Raw genomic sequence first — 22,033 nt, forward strand, 5'->3', positions numbered from 1 at the left:
TCTTAGATCCCAGGGCCACTCCCTGAGATCTCGCTGGGGCCTCCAAATGTTGTGGCCGCCAGCCCCCGAAAGACACATGGACCACCAGAAATCAGTGAGTTATAGGAAACACACTCTTTATTCAGCCAGCGGGGTCTGCCAGGGGTACGCAGACCCCAAATTAAGCAGCCCTGAAATGTAGAGGTACAGGGTTTTTAAGCCCTAAATCCCATTCCTCATTCTGTCTTAAACACAAAGGTCTATTTTTCTCCTATTCACTACCTGTCACCCCACTGGTCAGGTGTGCAAGCGGGGTACAGAAGCAGAAAGCTTATTGTTAGTATGTTATGTTCCCATGGGCGATAGCCAAGCAGTAATTTTCCAGCCAGCATACTGGTACTTGGCAATTGTTAAAATGAATGAATGACTGCTTGGAATAATTGTACCGTTAGGGATATACTTCATTTATAAAAAGTAACATTTATGATTTATGATATATTATTTTGTCCTTGGAACTCTGCTAAGTGATATATATATCTCTACAATTACATTTTCATGATCCTAAAATTCATTATTGCTCCTATTTTACAAATGAGGAAACCAAGGCTCAGAAAAGCTAATTAACTTGCCCAGATACAAGTAAGAGACAGATAAAAGATTTGAACTTAGGTCAATGCATATATCTTACATTATTAGCTTTACTTGCCATTTCTGGCCTCTTTGTTCTTTAATGTAAAAATCATTATATATAGTTTATTCTCAGAATCCCTCAAGTTTTACATTACAAACTGGTTTTTGTTACATGTCAAAGTAGGAAGTTGGGCACCTACAATAAGGGGCAAAGAGACAGAATGTTGCATTGGAAAGGGCAACAACAGGAGAGCTAGTTATTCTCCCTTTCCCCATTACTAACCAGCCATATGGCTTTGGGCTTCCACAGGGAAGGCTACAAAAAAGAGAGTAAACCTGAATGGGCTATCCTTAAGACATCTAGTCCTATTCCTTCGTTTTTTTAGATAAGAGACTAAGTGGTTTATGTAATTAACAACGTGGCAGACCTGTACAGCAAACTTCCAACTAGTGTTGTTGAGTCACACTGCCCCTCCTTAAACAAACATTTACTGAGTGCCTTACTGTCTGAGGCATTCTGCAGCAGTGTTTCCCATTAGGTACTGTAGTACGGATTATAAGCTACTATTTTTGGCTACTTTCTTTCCTCTCTAATTTTTTTTTTCACTCGACCGCTTTTAAAACGCTCCATTAGATGCAGAATTAAAGGGGAATAAAAGCATAGTGCAAGGCTGGCGTCGGAACCGAGGGGCACGACCCGGGTCAGCTGCTGTTTCCATAGCAGACCCTACAAAGGCAGTGACACCTTCTGACCAAGGGTGTGACTCTCAGATTATCTAAGTATATGACCGGGCCAGGGAGAGGCGAGGCTGTGCCTCTTAGAAACAACGCCTTTGGTTTTCCAGTGACCCTACTAGTGGGGCGACAGGAAGAAAACTCTACTGTGCAAGATTCCTACGCCTTTGGCTTCTGCTGTGTGGTGCCAACTGCCCCAGGCATTCCGCCAGATCTCTAGGGCTCTGTCTCTCCACCCGGGTTTATCCTGAATTCCAAGTCTCCGGCAACGTTTCTACCTGGGCGACAGCAGACCCGAAGGGGCATTTCATGAACGCTGTTGGCCTACAATACCCGACTCGCGCCGGTGGCCCCAAGGCCGGCAGGGTCACGCTCTTTTAGAAATCCAGGGAAAGGCCACAGCTTAGGTGTTGCCACGCGAGGTCTTCTGGAAAGGCAGCAGCCAATCCTCGTGAGGCATACACGAGCCTCAGCCAATCAACGTCCGTATTGTTCCTGTGTACCGCCCGCACCGGCCCTTTTTTCCTGCTTCCCCTGCCCTGTGCCTGTAATCGCGGCTGTAGCTGCTGCCGCGGCCAGACCTCACCGGAGTCTGGGGACCGGCCTTCCCTGGCGCTGTTCGGTTCCTCCTGTTGCCTTCATTGAGGATGAGTCCCTGCGCAGCTGTGTACCCACCCCGAGTAGACCGCTGGCGCACTTTCATCTAGCGACTGGTGAGGGAGGGCTCGACGTGGCCCTACCGTGCGGAGCGGGCTGAGAAGACGGCGTCTCTTTAGCCGGGGGTGATGGGACAGTATTCACTTTACAGACGGTGCGGGTGACCGTGGACTCTAGTAGCGGGGATGGACCGCGGGGAGGGGACCCAGCGGCGTCGAGGCTGCCTGGCTTCGCGCGAGGCGGCGCGGGGCGAGCAGAGTGTCCTGAGTCCCAGCATCCGCCTTCCCGCCTCCTCCCTAAGCGAATGAATGGTCTGTTCAGGCGACGTATAACGTTGCGGACCTGCCTGACACGCCCTCCGGCGCTGTTGCATTGCTAGTTGCATCTGATAGTTGTCTGGTCACTTCCTTCTAGCCATCAATTTAAAGCCATTCCTCGAGGCGTGTTTCTCCTTCGTGAGGTCACAGTTTTAGTCCGCTGTGGGGATACTGAAATTCAGTGTAATCGATTGTGTGAAAAGGCACCGGTTTTGGGGGGGGGGGGTGGTGAGGGGGGATGGGGGAGTGGAGGACACATATCCTTTGGAGAATATAGAAGCCTTTTGCTCTTGTAACATGCCAGGTTCTAAAAAAAGTTTTGCTTCAGCAGCGAAATAGTTAACCCTGGACATCCTCGCAGCGAAATAGTTAACCCTGGATATCCTCGACTCCTGTTTACCAGCGTAGTTCATAAAACTGTGTTAACCAGACAGGATATCTTTCAGGAAGCAGAGATTGATATAGCACTTTTTTTTTTTTTTAATGCCTCGAAGTACGGCATTTGAGAAATCGAAATTCATCAGAATACTGAAAGAATGTGACTTTTATGAGTGGTAGTGTGTCTGTGCCCATGATGTGTAAATTCACATCCTTGCATAGCCACTTCTTGATCTTTTCAGTCCTTTTTCTGTTTTGAAATCCTTGATATTTATTGGTTTTTAGAAACTGACATAAAGGTAGATGAGGACAGAAAGAGCTGTTTTTTTCCTAAATAAAATCATATTATAGATGTTTGCAGTAGCTTTAGTAAAAGCAGAGTTACTTCAAGAAATCTAAAAAATGGTTCTATTATTTAAATTAAAAAAAAATTGTATTGAGGGATTTTAGTATGCTACATTCCATGTAAGGAACTTATTGCATTTTTAACCCTCATGTTTTGAGACCATAAAGTTCAATAGGTCATAAGTGAATGTACCTATTACATAAAGAAGATCAGAATTACTTGGTTAATTATTATAAATGATGTCAAAGTTAGTTTCATTAATAGGGCAGTAATTCTTTGCCACATCTAGAGATGTGCTTGCCCCCTAAAATTTTGGGAATTCTTCTATTGCGAAAATAAGTTTTGCACTGATAAAAGTATTGACATTTGTATCTCTTGTACCCAGATTATAGTTGAGAAAACATTAGAGTGAAATACAATATTGATAAAGCTAAATTATTAATTACTTAAAATAGTAAGCATTTGTGTTTTAAAATTAATTTTCAAGGCTTACAGAAGGAATTTAAAATTTTTAAAATTCTTCCATTTTGAGTCACTAATTTGCAGTTTTGTAATAATTTAATGTAGATACAAACATATGCAACTCTTTAAAAAATCTACCTCCTGAATACATATTTTATGAGAAATATAAAGTATGACATTCTCTTCCCTTCCCTTAAGGAGCTTAAAATCTTTATGTGTAGGCAAAGTAGACACTTATGAGGCAGGTTATTATCATTTTTCAGATAGAGAAATTAAGGATTAGAGAAATTACTTGGCCAAGGTTTTAGATAGTAGGAACCCAGTTCTGTGACTACAAATAAGAGTAATTTTTTCTACTACACTATTCTACTTCTCATTGAAGATTTTTTAACTGCATTTAGAGAGAGCATTTTGGGTAGAGTAGATAGACTCTAGAGTACTCTTTTGTGTGTGATTTTGAATGGGTTACTTAAACTTTCACACCAATTTCCTCATTGTAAAATGAAGCTAATATATACAGGGGCAACAGTGAAGCTGAAAAGAGGATTAAATTAACCTACATTATATAAAACACTATGCTTGTTCATATGAAAGTTCAAAAGTTGGTAGATATGTTTGTACGCCATGGGCAAGTTGGGCGCCTTGTAAAGGTTTGTGTCAGAAGCATTCTAGGCAGCAAGGATTCTAATATAGTTTTGGCATTTTCTGACCTGTATACCAGTATGTCCTCCCCCCCCCCCACTTTCCTAACATTTATTAGTTGCTTACATATGGATGAATTATCTTATTTATTTTTCAGAACAACTCGGGAGATAAGTAGTTGTTATCCCCTTTTTACAAGTGAGAGAATTGAAGCTTAGGAAATTGTGATGTGCCCAGGGTCATTTAGCTAGTGGCCTACCTGGGTTTCTCTCAGGTGTTCTGAATTCAGAGTCTGAACTTTGCTACGTGGTTATCAGGCCTAACTGGTATCCTCTTCCTGAGATCACAGGGCTGCTAATCTTCGCACATGAAATACAGGCATGCCTTGTGTTATTGCATTTCACTTTATTGCACTTCACAGATGTTGTCTTTTTTACAAATTGGAGGCTAGACCCTCCACTAGCAAAAAGATTACAACTTGCTTTATTGCGGTGTTGTGAAACTGAACCTGCAGTATCTCTGAGAGATGTCTGTGTAGATATTAGTTAATTTTGGTTGAATATGTTAAAATAGCATCATCAAATTTAGGTTTTAGGACGACAACTGAACTCAACCAAGGATAAGTAAGATTGTGAGCCACTCTTGAGGGCTAAACCTACTAGCTAACACCTTTCTGGTAGATCAGTCTTTAAGGTTGAACAATTGCCTGTAGCCAACTCAGTTTCCCATCAACACTTCATACTCATCACATATGAAACAGAAATTTTCACCTTTTTTATTCATTCCTTTTTTTACATTTGTTTTTCTGATTTCCAAAATATTTACCCCTCACACTTCTTCCTGGTTGCTTTGTCTGTAATCAAGCCAGAAACCTGGGAGTCATCACCGCATTTGATCAATTCAAGATCCTAAATATGTCTCTGAAATGCTCACTTTCTTTAGCTCTAAAAAGGCACATAAGGCTGTCCATAATCTAGTCTATCCTTGTATGTATAGTAGGCCTCACTCATTTTTGTCCTCTGAATTACTTGGAATTTTCAGAATGGACCAAGATGTTTCTAGTGCTTTTTTATTTACTGTTCCTTCTATATCCAGTGCCTACTCACCCTGAATTTATCAGGCAAACATGTATTCATCTTAAGCCTTAGTTTATATATCTCTTGTGGGAAATTTCCCTAGATCCCTCTTGTCTATTCTCCATTCCTATCAGTCACTTGTTTACCATAGATTTATAGTCATGATATATTTTTATTACTTAAATAAAATCAGTCTCCTCTATCAAACTGCTACCCTTTGATGGTAGAGACTGTATAATACATAATAAATTTTGTTCAGTTGATGCAGTTGTTAAATGAGCTATACTTTCACTTAAGTATTGTCCATGAATCTATATTTTATCATTTTATCTAAAATATTTAAGTCCTATTTGTTTTTGTTTTTCCAGTACCTTGTGACTTAACTGTAGATGCACTGGAGAAGAGATGTAGTACTGTAGAAATAGCTTGGATTTTACTGTTAAACAGATCTGTGTTTGAGTTCTAACTTGTCTTTTACTGGTGGTATGATTTGAGTGGCTTACTTAACCTCTCTGTGATGTGAAATATCCAAAATGTATTAGATGCTAAATAAATATTTGTTTCCTTTGCTTTCAATAAGCATTTGTTAAATGCATAAATAACATTTACAGTAGGTATTGGAAATATGGGCCTGGAATTTAAATGGGAGGGCAGGAGACAAATTTGGGGATTATGAACATGTAGGTTGAAGTTAACAGGAGAGATTGAAATTATCCTGGGAGAATATGAAGTAGAGAGGAAAAGGAGAATGAAGATGGAATATTGAGAGAAGCCAAATATTTGAAGATCAGGGGAAAGAATAATACTTTTGGAAGAAGTGATAGGAGATCCCATGCTTAAAAGCTTCAGTGGCTCTCTAGCCTTTCAGCATCCCTTTCTAGATTCCTTAGGAGAATGTGATACTGATGACTCAAAAACAAGGAAGATAAGAACTGAAAGTATCCAAAAGTATTTGGCAATTCAGAGGTCATTGGTACCCTTAGTGTGTGTGGTTTTGTTGGAGGAGTTTGCATCAAAACCAAATAGTGGAAACAGTGAAGCTCAAACATGAACTTTGGGATTGAAATGTGTTACCTTTTCATTAATGAAGAAATAATAGTAATAAAAATTACTGTTTCTTGAATGTATGTTTGGTGCCAGACACCATGCTAAGCGGTTTTATTTATCATTACAGTAACTCTTTGAGGTTGGTGGTTATTGTCTCCATTTTCTGATGAGGAAATGAGGGCTTGGAGAGTTTATGTAATTTTTCGTTACATAATTGGTAACAGCTGGCATTGCTGTATTTGAATCCAAATATATAGGACTCTAAAAAATTAGCTCTTAGTCATTTCCATGTTAATATTCATAGTATTCTCTATGTGCTCCTCTCTGTATATATATGTTTTAGTTTGCTATCACTTTTATATTTTATATCCTTTTGTTTTCCCTTTAAATTATATTAGGGAAATCTTTTCTATTGTATCTTAATTCTTTCACGTAGGGTTTGAGTGATTCACCGTTAAATAGTTCCTTTCAGGTATTATGGAGACCTTGAAAATATAATGATGGCAAGCCTCAACAGAATGAAATTAACTACATTTGAATTTTACTATATATCATGTGTCCTAGTTTTAACATTTTAAACTACTTGAGACTTTGCTACCTTTTTCTTTATGTCATCTAACTACCAAACACTTTGTAGTTCAAATCAATACTTTAATGTGGGGGTAATTTTTATAAGGACAATATCAAATTATAAAACTTACAGACTGGTAGAAGTGGAACTGGAGCTAGAAAGGATGAAGAATCATATAGTTCTATGCTATCATTTCCAGATGGGGAAATCAGAATAGTTAAAAACTAGTTATATTTAGGACTTCTGAGTCTTGGGAGTGGACAGTGCAGCTTTGGAATGTTTTATGTCTGTACCTGGTGCACAGAAGTTTCCCCTATGCATATGTAAACTGATGTATGTCCCTCCAAATAGTCTTTTTATAACTTTTTCTCTATCATTTAAAATTTATATTTTAAAAATAAAGTGAAAAAAGTATTTTGAGGAGTATAAGAACAATAGTATGATATTTTGGAGAAAAGAATTTGTGTAGAATTTCTACTATAAAAGCTTTAAAAACTAGGCATTATGAATGAATTGACTAATTTAAAATCCAGAGGACAAAGAAGAAGATAATTAGGAGTTGATAATAAAAAGGTGATGAGAAATGCTTAGTGTAAAAGTAGTCCATTCTAGATATATAAAATTTCTAATATATTCGTGGTTAGTTTTCTAACGGGTAGTGAAGAAACTGAAGAATAGTAGTTTTATCAAATAGTTGACAAGTGATATTTCATTTCTCCAGATCTGAATGGGGCAAAGCAAATAGGGTAACATATTGGGAAAAAGGAAGCATGAGGCTCATATATGATGGTTGAGTTTTCTATACTTTCCAGTGGCCTCTTTAATCAATGTGTTAGCATTTATTTATATTTTTAGACATTTATTTTTGAATAGGTATATTCATGCACATGGTAAAGCATTCAACAAGGGTTCACAGTAAAAAGTACTGTTCACAGTAAAAAGTCTGCCTTCCATTCCTGTCTCCAACCATTGGTGCCCTTCCCCAGAGCAACCACCTTTAACCATTTTTTTTGGTGTATTCTAGACCTCTTTTCATGCATATTCCAGCATAAACATGTACATACATATACATTTTTTTTCACAAATAGTATTAGAAATGCATCTCATTTTAAAAGACATTTTATAATATATCTTGGAGATTATTTCATATCATATTATGTAGCTGGTTTATTTATACATGAAAAGATTCTTTTGTATGGGCATACCATAATTTCTTTTTAACTATTTAGGTTTTTTCCATTGTTTCTATTTCAAACAATGATGCAGTGAATGTTCTTGTACTTATGCCATTTCACACATGGATATATTTTTACAGGATAAATTCCTAGGGGTAAAATTTTTTGGGTCAGAAGGAATGTGTATTTTACATTTTGATACGTATTAGTAAATTACTCAACATAGAAGTGGTACTAATTTATGCTCTCACCAGCAATGCTGTAGAGTTCGTTCCTATTTCCTCACAGCTTCATCAGTGTGTAGTAATATCAACCTTTTTAATCTTTGCAATTCTGATAGCTAAAAATGATATCTCATAGTTGTAATTTGCATTTCTTTTGTGTGGGGTGAGCTTCTTTTCTAAAAAATCCATTTAAATTTCTTCTTTTTGGAGAAATGTCATATTCTTTGACTTTTGTTTTGTTGATCTCTTAATGATTTGTAGAGACTATAAGAGAAGATTTTTCTCAAAAATTTTTTCATGTAGGTTTTAAATTGATTGAATTAATCTTGTTTATAATTTTTGGATTTCAAATCATACTTAGTCCTTCTGTGCTTTGAGATTATAAAAAAGAGTCTCCTATGTTTTCATCTAGTGCTTTTAAGATGTCATTTTTTTCTATTTGTCTTTGAGCTGTCTAGAATTTATATTGGTTTAAAGTATAAAGTAAATATCTAAAGGTTTTTTTTTTTTTGTGTAAAGCTCTCCAGTTGTTTTGATACCTGTTCTTTAATTATCATCTCCTATGTTGAAGGACCTTTTAGGCAGAGAGAATCTTAGCACAGAGCAAGGACTTAGTAAAAATTAAATGATTAGAGTGTTGTTTATTGTGGTGCTTGGTGGTGGTGATGATATAGATTTAAGGGGTGAGGGTTTGGGATGAAATTCCTATAAAGATGGTAGATTTAAGTGTGTTTATAGCTTGTGGGGGACATAGCCAGTAGACTGTAAAAATACAGGAGAGAAGGAATGAAAGTTTTAGAAGAAAAGAGGTAGACTCCAGAGTATAGACACAGAGGTTAGCCTTAAACATGAGACTGGAAAAAAGGTGAGGATGACTGATGTAGATATAGAATACTACAGATGTGAAGGTAAAAGTTGATACTCTTTTTTTTTTTTTTTTAGTAGGAGTTGGGGGCACTTAAATATGAAAGTAGTTGTATTGTAAAGTACTTTAGGAGAGTGAGAGATTTTGTATTTTTACTTTGTCTTCCTTTCCCTTTCTCTTATAGGTCACCCTTGCAATTATGGATATTTAAACGGATCAGACAGTGTGGAGGGGGAGTTCCCCTCCTCACTCCCCCTTGGTGCTTGACTCCAGGAATAATTTATAAACTGCACAGGTTTTTTTTAAATCAAGAACTTGTATTTGATATAAACTTTATAGAGCTATTTATAATTTTTTGATTTAAGTGCCAAAAGAAATTGTACAAAGATTTATAGTTTTATACTCTTGCCATGAGGATTTAAATTATAATCCTAAACAGGCCATTTATTCTCTATTAACCTTTCTGAAAGCACTTTTGTGTCCTGGCTTTTTCATTTTTTAAAATTAGTCTTGTCTGACTATTCTGAAGAAGTAAACAGTACAAAAACATTTAGGATGAATTCTTCCATCCCTGACTGCACATCAAAGTGTCGATCCCTGAAGCATGCTTTGGATGTCCTTTCTGTAGTAACCAAGGGGAACGAAAACCAGATTAAAGCCTTTCTCTCCAGTCATTGTTATAATGCTGCAACTATCAAGGATGCCTTTGGCAGAAATGCCCTCCACCTTGTTTCCTCTTGTGGTCAGAAAGGAGTGTTAGAATGGCTTATTGAGAAAGGAGTGGATCCATTGGTGAAAGACAAGGAGTCAGGATGGACAGCTTTGCACAGAAGCATATTTTATGGACATATTGATTGTGTTTGGTCTCTATTGAAGGTAAGTGTCATTTGTTTATTTAAAAATATATGGTTTGGCATGTGTTTTTCTTTATTCCATACACCCCACTTAATTTCCTAAAAAGTTTTGAGTTCTTATTAATTGATAATTTTTATGGTTATAACTCATCTTTAGGATCAAATCTCATATATTTTTATTTAAACTTCTTATGATATAAAATTGTAAACATATACCAAAGTTTACAATATATGACTGTTGGCCAGTTTTGTCTCACTGACTTTCTCCATCCCATGTTACTTTGAAGTCTCAGGTGTTTTATCATTCAGTCAGTATTGTGTGTCTCTTTTAGTATTTTTCAGAAGTATGGTTTACTTTTGTATAAAACTATTTTAACTACTTTAAAAGGGCACTAGTTATTGAAATACATGACTTAGGGTCTGTGCTTTTGAATGGTTAATTTCTTGTTTGGCTGGGATAAAATGTTTATAATTCTTTAAAAATTATTAGAATCAGCTTAATCTATTTGAAATTTTCCCATCAAGTAGATTAAGTCTATATTTGTTGTACTGTATAGCTAAATAATGAAATATTTTGAGATATGCCCCAATGTCATTTTACTATTGAATGCAAAAACTCACTATCAGAAGTCATGAGTTTTAAACTGAACAATTTTCTTTTGTATTGGCATTTTGCCTTGTTTGTGGAGGACCCAGAGAAGAACAAAGCAGTTCTTGTCCTCAGGGAACTTGTTGTCACATTCAGGAGCTTATCTTTGGTTTATTCATCAATTTTTGACTTTTAAAAAAGTATTTACATAGTGGTCTTTATTTAGTGACATTAACTGATCAAAGTAATTTTCAGTCTATATTTATAGTAAAATATCCTTTTTTGGAGTTAGATTATCTAGGTCTAATTACTGAGTCATCTTGGAGAAGTTACTAAATCTTGAACCTCAAGTTCATCTATGAAAAGAGAACAGTAGTACCTTCCTCATTTTTTTTTCTCCAGGGAGTTTCAATGAGGAAAAAACTTTCCTTAAGTTTAATTATTGTTAATTCCTCTTATATCTAAAAGTTTTGGGTATTAGTTTAATTCCCTTATTATAATCTTTTATAGAGAAAGATAGGTGAGTGTTGGTTATTGTGGTGGTGGTGGTACAAATTTAAGGGATAAGAAATTTCTATGAAGATATTTTTCAGATATGATCTAACTGTGATTTATAAGAGGCCATAATTAATGCTATAAAAATTTTTAAGTAGAAAGGTGAGAACATTATCACATAAATAAAAATAATTATATTAATGCCAATAATATAATGGAATTCAAGGCAAAAAGATATGGAGCATAGGTGATCACATTATATTTATAAACAGTAAATCCTAGTTTAAGTATTATTCTGCCATTGCCTTGAAATCTTTGCAGCCCTTGCTTGGACATAGAATATTGCTTTTCACATACAAAAAAAGTGTATACATGTGTACATACACACTGACACAGACAGGTCCAAGAGCTGGAGCCTCATAGGCGACCAGACCTGCCTTACCAAGGAAAACTCTCACATCATGTTCATTCTGATTTTGAATGTTATTTATTTTATTTTTTTATGTTTTTTTGACCCTTTCTTATTCCACCAAGTATTGGATATTTGATTTTTCTTAGTTCTCTTCAGTGTGTAAGAAAAAATGTGTTCATAGATAATTGTTAGTAAATATTTTTTAATGTATTTATGAGCTTGATCTTCTGGCTTTTGATAAATACGAATAAGAAGTTATTCTGATCATGCACAAACGTTAAAATATATATCCAATTATATACATACATACTTTTTTCCTTTTTTTTATTAGCATGGAGTTAGCTTGTATATTCAAGATAAAGAAGGCTTGTCGGCTTTGGATCTTGTAATGAAAGATAGACCAGCTCATGTAGTATTCAAAAATACTGGTAAGAAAATTCCACATATATATTCCATTAGAGTACAGCTTTAGAAAATTTTAATGAAATTTTATTCTTATTAAAATATCTGAGAAAATTTATTTGCGTGTGGATATCTGCAAAGAACTTTAACTTTGATGTTTGTTGGTTGATAATTTTGGTTTCCCATTCACAACACTTCAATTTATTTTGCATTTTTCAGTTTTAATCTGTATATGTCTATTAGAGTAAAAACACGGCCTAAAGAAGGAAGGCAGTTAGAATTGTTAACTACTGTAAAGTCATTAATGTGCAACTAGAAAGTAACATCAGCATTTAAGGTAGAGGGAAAAAGGAAGTGATTCTTCTACCCACACATTCTTCTAGTTCTGCTTATCCCTCCAATTTATTTACCCTTTGAGCTCTGGAAATGGAAATTGGTGGAAAAAGAGAAGAGATTTAAATGGGAGTACTCTGTAGTTTGTATTTAAGTAGTGAGCAAGCTAAGTAAGGACTCATTCTTCATTTTATTCTACCTTGGACACAGTTTTGCAAGTTACAGTTATAATGGAATTATATGAGCCTTGGAAAATAAAAATGAAGATTTATATCATAAACTTAGCTTTGATTTTTATCCCAGTGTAATGGATACTCTAATCAGCAGTGTGATTTTTGCGTATGTTAAGAGCAAACTGTTGAAAGTTAACTCTTATGTAGAAACAGTAACATCACATTTGCTTCATTTAGAACCTTTATATATATATTAATAACATTTTAAATAACTATTATTTTCATGGAAACTAAGGGGATATGGTAGGTGGTATTTTACTTATTTGGCAGTTAAACTTGAACTGCCGAAGAAACAAGAAACAAATATTAGATTGCTTACATTGAGAGACAGGCCTGTGCTGATTTCGATTTTCTCATTTATAGTCCCAGAATTATATAAGGTTAATAGATTTATAATTTAAAAGAGAGCATTGGCAGCATCTTTCTAAATATGGTAGTTAAATTAGTTCCTGTAAAGACTGATGTTTGAGGTAAACTGATTAGTGGACTATATCTGTAATTGATCAAACTACACTGATGTTTGTTTTAAAATGTAAAAGAATGTAAACCTAATTTTTATTTTAGATCCTACAGATGTCTACACTTGGGGAGATAATACAAATTTTACCCTGGGTCATGGAAGCCAGAATAGCAAACATCATCCAGAGTTGGTGGATCTGTTCTCCAGGAGTGGAGTTTATATTAAGCAGGTATTTTGAAGTACAATCTATGTACTTTTAGAGATTAAAAAGAACTTCTGTATTTGATAGTTCATCTTTTCATTTGGATTATGCTAACTTTGTTGAAGATATAACAACATGTTCGAGTAAAGAAATCAGTCAACTTTATTAATTCTAGTTTAGATGCCTTAAATGTATTTAGACTGTGTGAAATACCATAAAACTGAGATGTGTCAAGCAGTGTTAGAAATTAGAAGGCATTATACAGATGTTAATTTAACTTTAAAAAAGTAGAGCTTCTTTGATTTTTCTAGCTTTTGTAACAAAAATTAAGAGTTCTTCTAGTTGTTTTTCAAGTGAATTCATTGTAGAAACTCAGTGTTGCTAGTTTTAGGTAAGTGAACCTGAGTACTTAAATATAAGTAATCATAAAATTAATTGATGTAATTGTAAAGGTTCTGTCATTATGCTGGATATCTTCCACTTCCTTGGATTTTACTACTGTTGATACACTCATCTTTCTTTATACCACTTTGTGTGTGTATATGTGTATATATGTGTGTGTGTAATTTATATCTTTAGTCTCAGCTTTTTTCTTGAGCTTTATTTCAGTTGTACTCTGGACATTCTTTCAAAGTATTTAAATTTAACAAGACCAAAGTGTTATTTTTGCTACTGACTTATTTTTTAAAGCCATAAATCTCAATTTCTCGATCCTGAGGATTATACTTTAGAACATGTCTATTGAGTTCATATCTGTCTGATTATTTTCTTGGTGTAATATCATTCCCTCTCTTTCCCAAAAATATTCTAATGATAACTTATGTGGACACCATATGAAGGCTCTGTAGAAGACTTTTTCACAACAAAAGTCATTACCTAATGCATCACAATTAGCAGTTTTTAAAAAAATGAAATAGAAGAGTTAAACTCTAGAGAATATTAAAATTTGAGAGGCCAGGAACAGGAGCCCCTATGGTAATGAAGAGTGACTAGAGAAGTAAGGGGTAGACTTGTGTCATGAAAGCTAGGATTCTGGTGAACCATCTACGTAGATATAGAAAGAACTTAGGACAATGAAGGAACTTAGATGGATAGGAGTCATAAGCCTAGTCTTAGAGTTTCTAGTGAATGTGAAGGAGATGAGCAGCATGGTAAGCAGTTAGAACAGGGGTGGCAAACGAGCTGCTCCCACCCTCAATTAGTCCAGAACATTTGGTAGACATTGCTAGTCAATTACAACATGTTCCCCAGCTCTCTCCCCTTCCCCCACTCTTCCCTCCCGCCTCGCGCGCGCGCGCGCGCGTGTGTGTGTGTGTGTGTGTGTGTGTGTGTGTGTATTTTAAACCTAGCCCGAACAGGTCTTCAGAATCCTCCTTAAAATGGTATTCTACCATCAGCAGCCACTAATGATTGATCAGAGTTGGGGTACTTCAGAAAGATATGTTTTTCTTTTTTTGAATTAGTGTATGGTATCAGAGTTTATGAACTAAGATCTTTTTCAAGAGCAGGGATTGTACACAAGAATGAAGGCATAATGGTGGCATTAGGAAACCAGAGGCTTATTGTACCTTCTGATCCCCAAGATATATGTGTTATAGAAAAACTGAGCACATTCCACTTGGTAGGGTTATGGATGAAACAGTACACCCAAAGAGAAAGCTACATTCAGGTAAGGCAAGAGTATTTTGTGAAGAGATTAAGGATGTAAGAGATTTTATTTACCACAGACGAAGAGTTGAAGCAAGCACTATGGGCATGTTTTAGAGGAAGGAAAACTGTAAATTTCAGTCAGAAAAGAGGAAACAAGTTTATGGGAACATTTACTGAGCGCCAGTTATATAGAGAGTCCCATTAGTCACTGATAAAATGCTGATTCTGTAGAATGGTACCAAATGAATTAACTACCATGGGATAGAGATTGTTAATATTAGCATAATATAGTCCTGAGAATTAAGATGAAAAGCCATGTTCAATTATTTCCTTAAAAAATTTAGAGGTTTTAAAGTCGAGGTCTTAAGTTCTGGTATTGGTTGTTTAATATAGTAGAAGTCAGAAATTGTAGAAAAGCATTCTAATATTGAATGTAAAATTGAACAAAATATGTTTCTGGTTTCATAACATGATTTTTTTCTTACAAAGTCTAACTATTATAAATTCAAATATAATTTTGTTTTCTTTTTAGACTTTTCCGGTATTTGTGAGATGATGACTTTTTTCATTACTTATGATGGGCACATGCATTTATAGAACTCGCCAAGTGGTTTAAGGATATGTATAAATAGAGTTTGCAGTCCGCTTATAATTTTTCTTATTTTCCAAAAGAATTTCACTTTCTGGAAAATAATTCTAGGATTTCTTTATTTCTCCATCATCTTTTTGTATCTTAAGTTAGAAATGTTTATAGGTGGCATGAGAAATATGTGTAAATAATTGTTAAAAATAAAAGAGGATTTTAAAATGCTATTAAGATAAAATAATACCCTGCATTATTAGATGCACTGAAAAATAGCCAAGTACAGCCTGAGGGTTAGATATGTAAGTACATGCATATTTGAAACTGCTCTTGGTTTCCAGTTCTTTTGCCGATGCAGTTCAACCATTTCAGTACCCTTGTCTTCTAGTAAGGATAAGTGAATATGTCTTTGTCAGAGGGTAAGGAGGGTATTGGGAAGGAGGCAGAGAAGGAAGGAAGCAGGGAAGAGAGAAAAACTTGAAAATAAATATGAAATTATTTAAAGGCATATAATGATATTAAAGATATATTAGACAGAATTAGAGGTATAAAAAGGACATTCTGTCTACCCTGCACTCCCCACGTATAGGTGATGTTCTTGTTTTTAAAAAATACTCTTAAGACATTTCCACTATTTAATAATATAGTCACTATTTGGTAATCTTTATGGTTCATATTGCACTTTGCTAAATTGTTACTGTTTGGGTGTTTGAAGTTGGAAAGCAACTGGCTACTTCTGAAGACGGAAGATTTGCATTTTCCTTTGTTTAGTTTCTTCCGTGGGTAACACTTGCTTAATTCCTCGTTTGTTTTTTTTTCCTGTATGACTGTTTTTAGACGTAATTTTAAAGTAAAACGTATATTTCTAATTTTTTATTACAGAAACCTTTAAATGTGTACAGAGAGAATAGTATAATGAATCCCACGTACCCATCATCCAGCTTAAACAATTAGCAATATTCTATTAATTTCTTTTTTTTAAATAAAATAAAGATATTTCATTCAGAGAATTTTAATAATATTCTCTTATTTTCCCATAGGTGGTGCTTTGTAAATTTCACTCAGTGTTTCTGTCTCAAAAAGGGCAGGTTTACACCTGCGGTCATGGTCCTGGAGGACGTTTAGGCCATGGAGATGAACAGACATGCTTGGTAATTGAAATGTCATTACACAGTTTAGGTAACTTCAGTAAAATTTTGATAAACTGGAAGCTTCAGTTAACTAAAAAAAGTTTTTAACCAGCATAAAGAGAACATAAAATGCCAGTTGATAATAGATTTTAAAAAATTGATAATCTCTCTGATATATCATGTTCAAATTAAGCATTTAGATACGCAAAATTATAAAGCATCAAAGAAAAATTATATTTTCCTTATAGCAAATATTGGGAAGGGACTACTGATGTATTTATCATTAATTTAACGGTGCTTTCAAAAGGAAAGAGAGAACTATGACAACAGCTTCCATTTTTTGAAAGTTTAATCTAGGCATTGTTCATAAAGACTGACAACAACCTGTGAGGTTATAGGTATTATCCTCATCTTATACACAATAACAATAGTAATGGTAATTATTTATTGATTGCTTTCTCTATGTCAGAGACTGTTATATTTTATAATTACCAACTCATCTACTTCTAACACCAGTCCTATTATATAAAATACTATTATTTTGTGTTCAGGTAAAGAAGACAAGAGATCGATTGAGATCAAATAGTTAGTAAATGCAGAATTAAGATTTGAACCCAGGACAGATGACTCCAAAGGAGGTCGTATGTTTGGTTACTCGTTAAAGGGATGCATTGTTTTCTGTATTTTTATTTGTTTCTTCAATACACCAATGAATACTTCAGCTGAAAAGCTCCCTTCATTCATTCCAAACAGATCTGTACTTGGTGTACGATAAGGGCTCCAAAATAATTTGTTAAATCAAATAATTTTATTGAAATGTCTTACTGGGGTTTTATATTTTCCTCATAAACCAGTGTCCATATCCTATTAAACTCATCTGCCCCTTGCTGAATTGTAGAGTTTACCTATGTAGAGTCATATCAGTCGTGTCATTTTGGCCATAGTATTATCAGATTTCTATTTGTATTTCTATGTAAAAGGTTAATATATTATACTAAAATTAATTTTATTTTGTAGGTCCCTAGGCTTGTGGAAGGACTGAGTGGTCATAATTGTTCCCAAGTGGCAGCTGCTGAGGATCACACTGTTGTATTAACTGAAGATGGATGTGTTTATACATTTGGTCTAAATATTTTTCATCAATTAGGAATTATTCCTCCACCTTCCAGTTGTAATGTGCCCAGACAGGTAAACTTCTCATTTTTAAACAATAAGGTAACTATTTGCTATAAAACCTATATGGACAAAAAGAATGAGTATATTGACAGAGTAATTTATTTTACTTACATTCAATGGTATATACTTTATTTTTCACAGGAAAAATTAAGCATAGTACAAATTAGTATTTGTTTGGAGTAAGAAAGAAAGCACTTGGGAAATTAGGTACCAAACTGCCTTAGATTAACTTTTAAGTACTCATAAACAGAAGAGGAATCCAGTATTTTGGATTTAAGACCTCCTTAAGAAAAAAATGTGATGTTTACAGATACAAAATGGGTTATGCAAGTGAGGCACCCAGAAACCTGAGCTTATTGGGTTCATTGTAAATATGCTTACGCACAGGAATCACACCTGGCAAGTTGATGTGAAGGGACATAGATCCAAAAGCCACTGTTCTTTGTTCTACTTTCCCTCTTCCATTTTCACAACCACCATCAGAAGGTACCCTTTTCTCAACTTCAGGACCTAGTACACAGAACTGGGACTGGTATTCTAATTTAATAGAGTCATTATCCATAACAAATGTGTTTTTAGCTCATAAAGTTTTGTATTTCTGTTATTAAATTTCTTCACTGGTTTAATCTTCCAGATTTAAAACTATTATTAGATATACATTTTGTTTGTTTTTGCCTTTTAGATATATATTTTTTTATTAATAAACTTTTAAATCCAATGATTTTCCTTCTCGAATAACTAATGAGTCAATAGGAATTACCAGAAAATAATTAGAAGTAGTCTCCAACCTGTGGTACTTTTTAGGAGATCCATTTTCTCTACTTGTAGAATTTATGGATATTTAATCATTTTGTAGAATTGTTTAGGAATGGTAAATTTTACTCCCATTTTTCTTATTATGTGGCTACCTCAGAGCATTGGGTTAATGTAGACATAACTAGTATTCTCTACTGGGGGCAGTTTTGCCCCCCCAGGAGCCATTTTGCCACGTCAGGAGACATATTTAGATGTCACAACTGTGGGCAGGGGTTGAAGCGGTGCTACTGACATCTAGTGGGTTGAGTCCAGAGATGCTGCTGTATCTCCTGCAATGCGCAAGACAATCCCCCAGAACAAAGAATCATTTGTCCCAAAATGCCATTAGAGCCACTGTTGAGAGACTCTGGATATGTCGAATTTAAAAGTACCATATTTTCTAATAAGAATGAGAATGCCTGTTTTGCATATTGCTTGTTAACAAAAGTTTAATGATTTGGTTTTTATACCATGTCAATTTTTTACATGTTAAAATCGTGTTCTAAGAGTTGGGGTGTCAGTATTAATGCTGAGATCTTTTAGTGACTCCTGCCATTAGCATTTGAGGGGGCACTGGTAGCAAGTATGCCATATATTTGTTACCCTGGTGTACTGGATCTTTGTAAAAATGTACTGATTCATACATAGTAAACTGCAGTCTTATTTATCTTTTCGAATAGATGCAGGCAAAATATCTGAAAGGAAGGACAATTATTGGAGTAGCAGCAGGCAAATTTCATACAGTGTTGTGGACTAGAGAAGCTGTTTACACTATGGGCCTAAATGGTGGACAACTGGGTAAGGAATCTTGGATGACCGTATCTGAAAAATAAATTGGATTCTTGAAATGGATATTTCGTAATTTGTTTATTTGTGTAATTTTTTAGGTTATTTATTAGATCCCAATGGAGAAAAGTGTGTAACTGCTCCTCGTCAAGTCTCCGCCCTTCATCATAAGGATGTCACTCTGTCTTTGGTTGCTGCAAGTGATGGGGCCACAGTCTGTGTTACTGCAAGGGGAGATATTTATTTACTTGCAGACTATCAGTGCAAGAAGATGGCTTCTAAGTATGTATTTCTATGAAAGAAATGTAACTTTAATAATAGTTCAACTCTTCCAGCATATAACAGCATTAGCTTTATGCTATGCTCTGAAATGCCAAATGGAGAAAATTGAATGGGGCCGGAGGGGGAGTCAGGAGTTTTTGCCTCCGATGATCTTAGTCTTTTGGCAAGAATCCAGTGAATATATGTAAAAGTTCTTTGTAAGTTGTAAAACAGTATTTCTGAATTATGATAACATATGGTTAGATATGACCTATAAGTTTCCTTTTTTTATGTTTTTGGTGAACAAAACTAGATTAATCATAATTTTTGCTTTGTGACATAATCATCATTGGTTCATGTGTAGTCTTTTTTTATATTGTACACTTATTTAAAAAAAAAACAATAATATGCCATAGACTGTCTATGCAGTCCAAGTGTTTATACCTAACTGGTATATTATTTATCTCTGTACTTGTATAGCCTGTTATCTGAAAGCATGTTATAGTAGCATGCAGTAAACTATTGGTTGGTAATCAGAAAGCCAGTTAAAGCAGAAATCATAAAACTAAAGTAGTTGGCATTCCCTGTCTTCCCTGCATAAACCATTACATTCATACTGTCACCTCTGATTTCATTTTGAATGATTTAAGGAGCAAGTGCTTAAAAAACAATCATGAAGTAAGTTAAGTGCAGAATCATCTATTTTTCATATATTTTCATTCTTTTATTCAGTCGATCCATATCTGATTTGATAGCAGTTTTTCATATATTTTTCATCTATTTTTCATATATTTTCATTCTTTCATTCAGTCGATCCATATCTGATTTGATAGCAGTTTTTTGTTGTTTATATTTATCATGGTTTTCAAAGTATTCAACTTTTATATAAAACATGCTTTTCAGACTAATATTTTATTGGTTTATATAATATTTCTTCATATTGTATAACTATAATGATAAATATAAATAGAAAAATAGATATTTGACTCTGGAAAAGTATAGCTCAATTAGTGAGACCTGTATTGTACAGGAATTCTAGAGAATAGCCATCTAACTTTGAAAGCAATTAGCATTGTAACTGAAATGGAACAAAATGAGGTTTTGCTAATGTAAATGAGATGGTAACTTCATAAATAGATATCAATCGTGAAGTTACAGCTCATGAGCTTAAAATGACTACCATCAATTTGTTATAACTTACTTTCTATGTACAACAATTGGAAGGTTATCAGTTGTAGGTCGTATTTCAGTTACAGAAACATGAAAATGTAAACATACATGTTTCTTAGAACTCACTAATTTTTTTCTGAGCATGAAATGATTTGTGGGATGTTAGGTTTTGTTTTCAGTTAACATTTATAAAACCTTCCCTGATAACATTTGCATAAATTTAAGATATATCCAAGTTTTCACTAAGGAAATTCTTTTGTTACAGATTTTATAACATAGTCATTTTGAAATGAAAAACATTTTTTTAATACAGGCATATCTTAAAGGGAGGACAGTCATTGGAATAGCAGCAGGCAGGTTTCACACAGTACTATAGACACATCACATATGCAGATCTAATGAAATATGCGGTTAGTGAATGAATTATTAAATTAACAATACTGATGATTTTCATGGTAGTTTATCAATTCATAGCTGAAATTAAGGATTTCTATTTTGAGGTTTAAAATTGTTCTTTTCTGTTAAAATGCAAATATACTTAGTAGTTTTTAATGTTATTTAATCTAGACTGCACACATGCATTAGCATGCATGTAGGTAGAGGCTTTTGGGAGTAAAGAACTTGCCATCGGAAGAAACAGCCATCATGTAGGGAAATATAGAAAGGAGAAACTAAGGATGCCAAAGGCTAAATTGTCTTGTCACTTTTCCCAATAATCAACCTAGGTTATTGTTTGAATAGTCATTTCTTTAAAAGTGAGCATGTGCATTTTAGAAAACAATTTAATCTAGAATTTTTTTTTCCACCCAGACAGCTAAACCTGAAAAAAGTTCTTGTATCTGGGGGGCGTATGGAATGCAGGGTTGATCCTGAACACTTGAAAGAAAATGGGGAAGAAAAAATCTGCATTCTTGCAATGGATGGAGCTGGAAGAGTGAGTATATTATTTATGCAAAAGTATAATAATCTTATTCTCACTTGATAGCTGTAGGGGACCTGATAATGTGAAAATGTATTTCTATGATAGTGATGATTTCTATTGACTTTGTTTTTAACTTATTTTTGACATCCAATATTAATTAGTGTGGAGTTGGTATTTCAAAGAAAGTATGATGACATTTAACTAATGTTTCATGGCACTACTTTGTTAAACTGTAGTTTATAATTTTATTTACTGTGCTTAAAATGGAAATAAATAAGGGATTTTGGTGGGTTATTTGATCTGTACATTGAATACTGATAAGTGATACTGAGTTGTATAGATATGAGATATGTAACTAATCTTTAAAAAAAGTAAAAGTGAAGTAGGCAATATGAAAAATTTGTTGCATAATTAGAAAAGAGAATTCCTCCCAGACTGAGTTTTAAACAAATGTACACATATATATATATGCAGGG

At 34.5% G+C, this 22,033-nt stretch overlaps 1 protein-coding gene across 2 annotated transcripts in view; it reads left to right on the forward strand.

Annotated features, from left to right (window-relative positions):
- Positions 1-1,849: 1,849 nt before the first annotated feature.
- Positions 1,850-22,033, forward strand: part of IBTK (inhibitor of Bruton tyrosine kinase) — a 77,775-nt gene continuing 57,591 nt past the window's right edge. Inside the window, exons 1-9 of one of the 2 annotated variants that reach the window (XM_023533443.1) lie at positions 1,850-2,057; positions 9,289-9,980; positions 11,786-11,882; positions 12,987-13,111; positions 16,358-16,468; positions 17,465-17,635; positions 19,099-19,216; positions 19,306-19,486; positions 21,446-21,569. In XM_023533443.1, the coding sequence (XP_023389211.1) occupies positions 9,660-9,980; positions 11,786-11,882; positions 12,987-13,111; positions 16,358-16,468; positions 17,465-17,635; positions 19,099-19,216; positions 19,306-19,486; positions 21,446-21,569 (1,248 nt within the window). In that variant the 5' untranslated portion in view covers positions 1,850-2,057; positions 9,289-9,659. The remainder of the gene's footprint in view (positions 2,058-9,288; positions 9,981-11,785; positions 11,883-12,986; positions 13,112-16,357; positions 16,469-17,464; positions 17,636-19,098; positions 19,217-19,305; positions 19,487-21,445; positions 21,570-22,033) is intronic. The other variant, XM_011364899.2, reaches the window with a different exon arrangement.

This window comes from Pteropus vampyrus, unplaced genomic scaffold (assembly GCF_000151845.1).
Source record: "Pteropus vampyrus isolate Shadow unplaced genomic scaffold, Pvam_2.0 Scaffold102, whole genome shotgun sequence".
In the NCBI taxonomy this organism is placed as follows: Eukaryota; Metazoa; Chordata; class Mammalia; order Chiroptera; family Pteropodidae; genus Pteropus; species Pteropus vampyrus.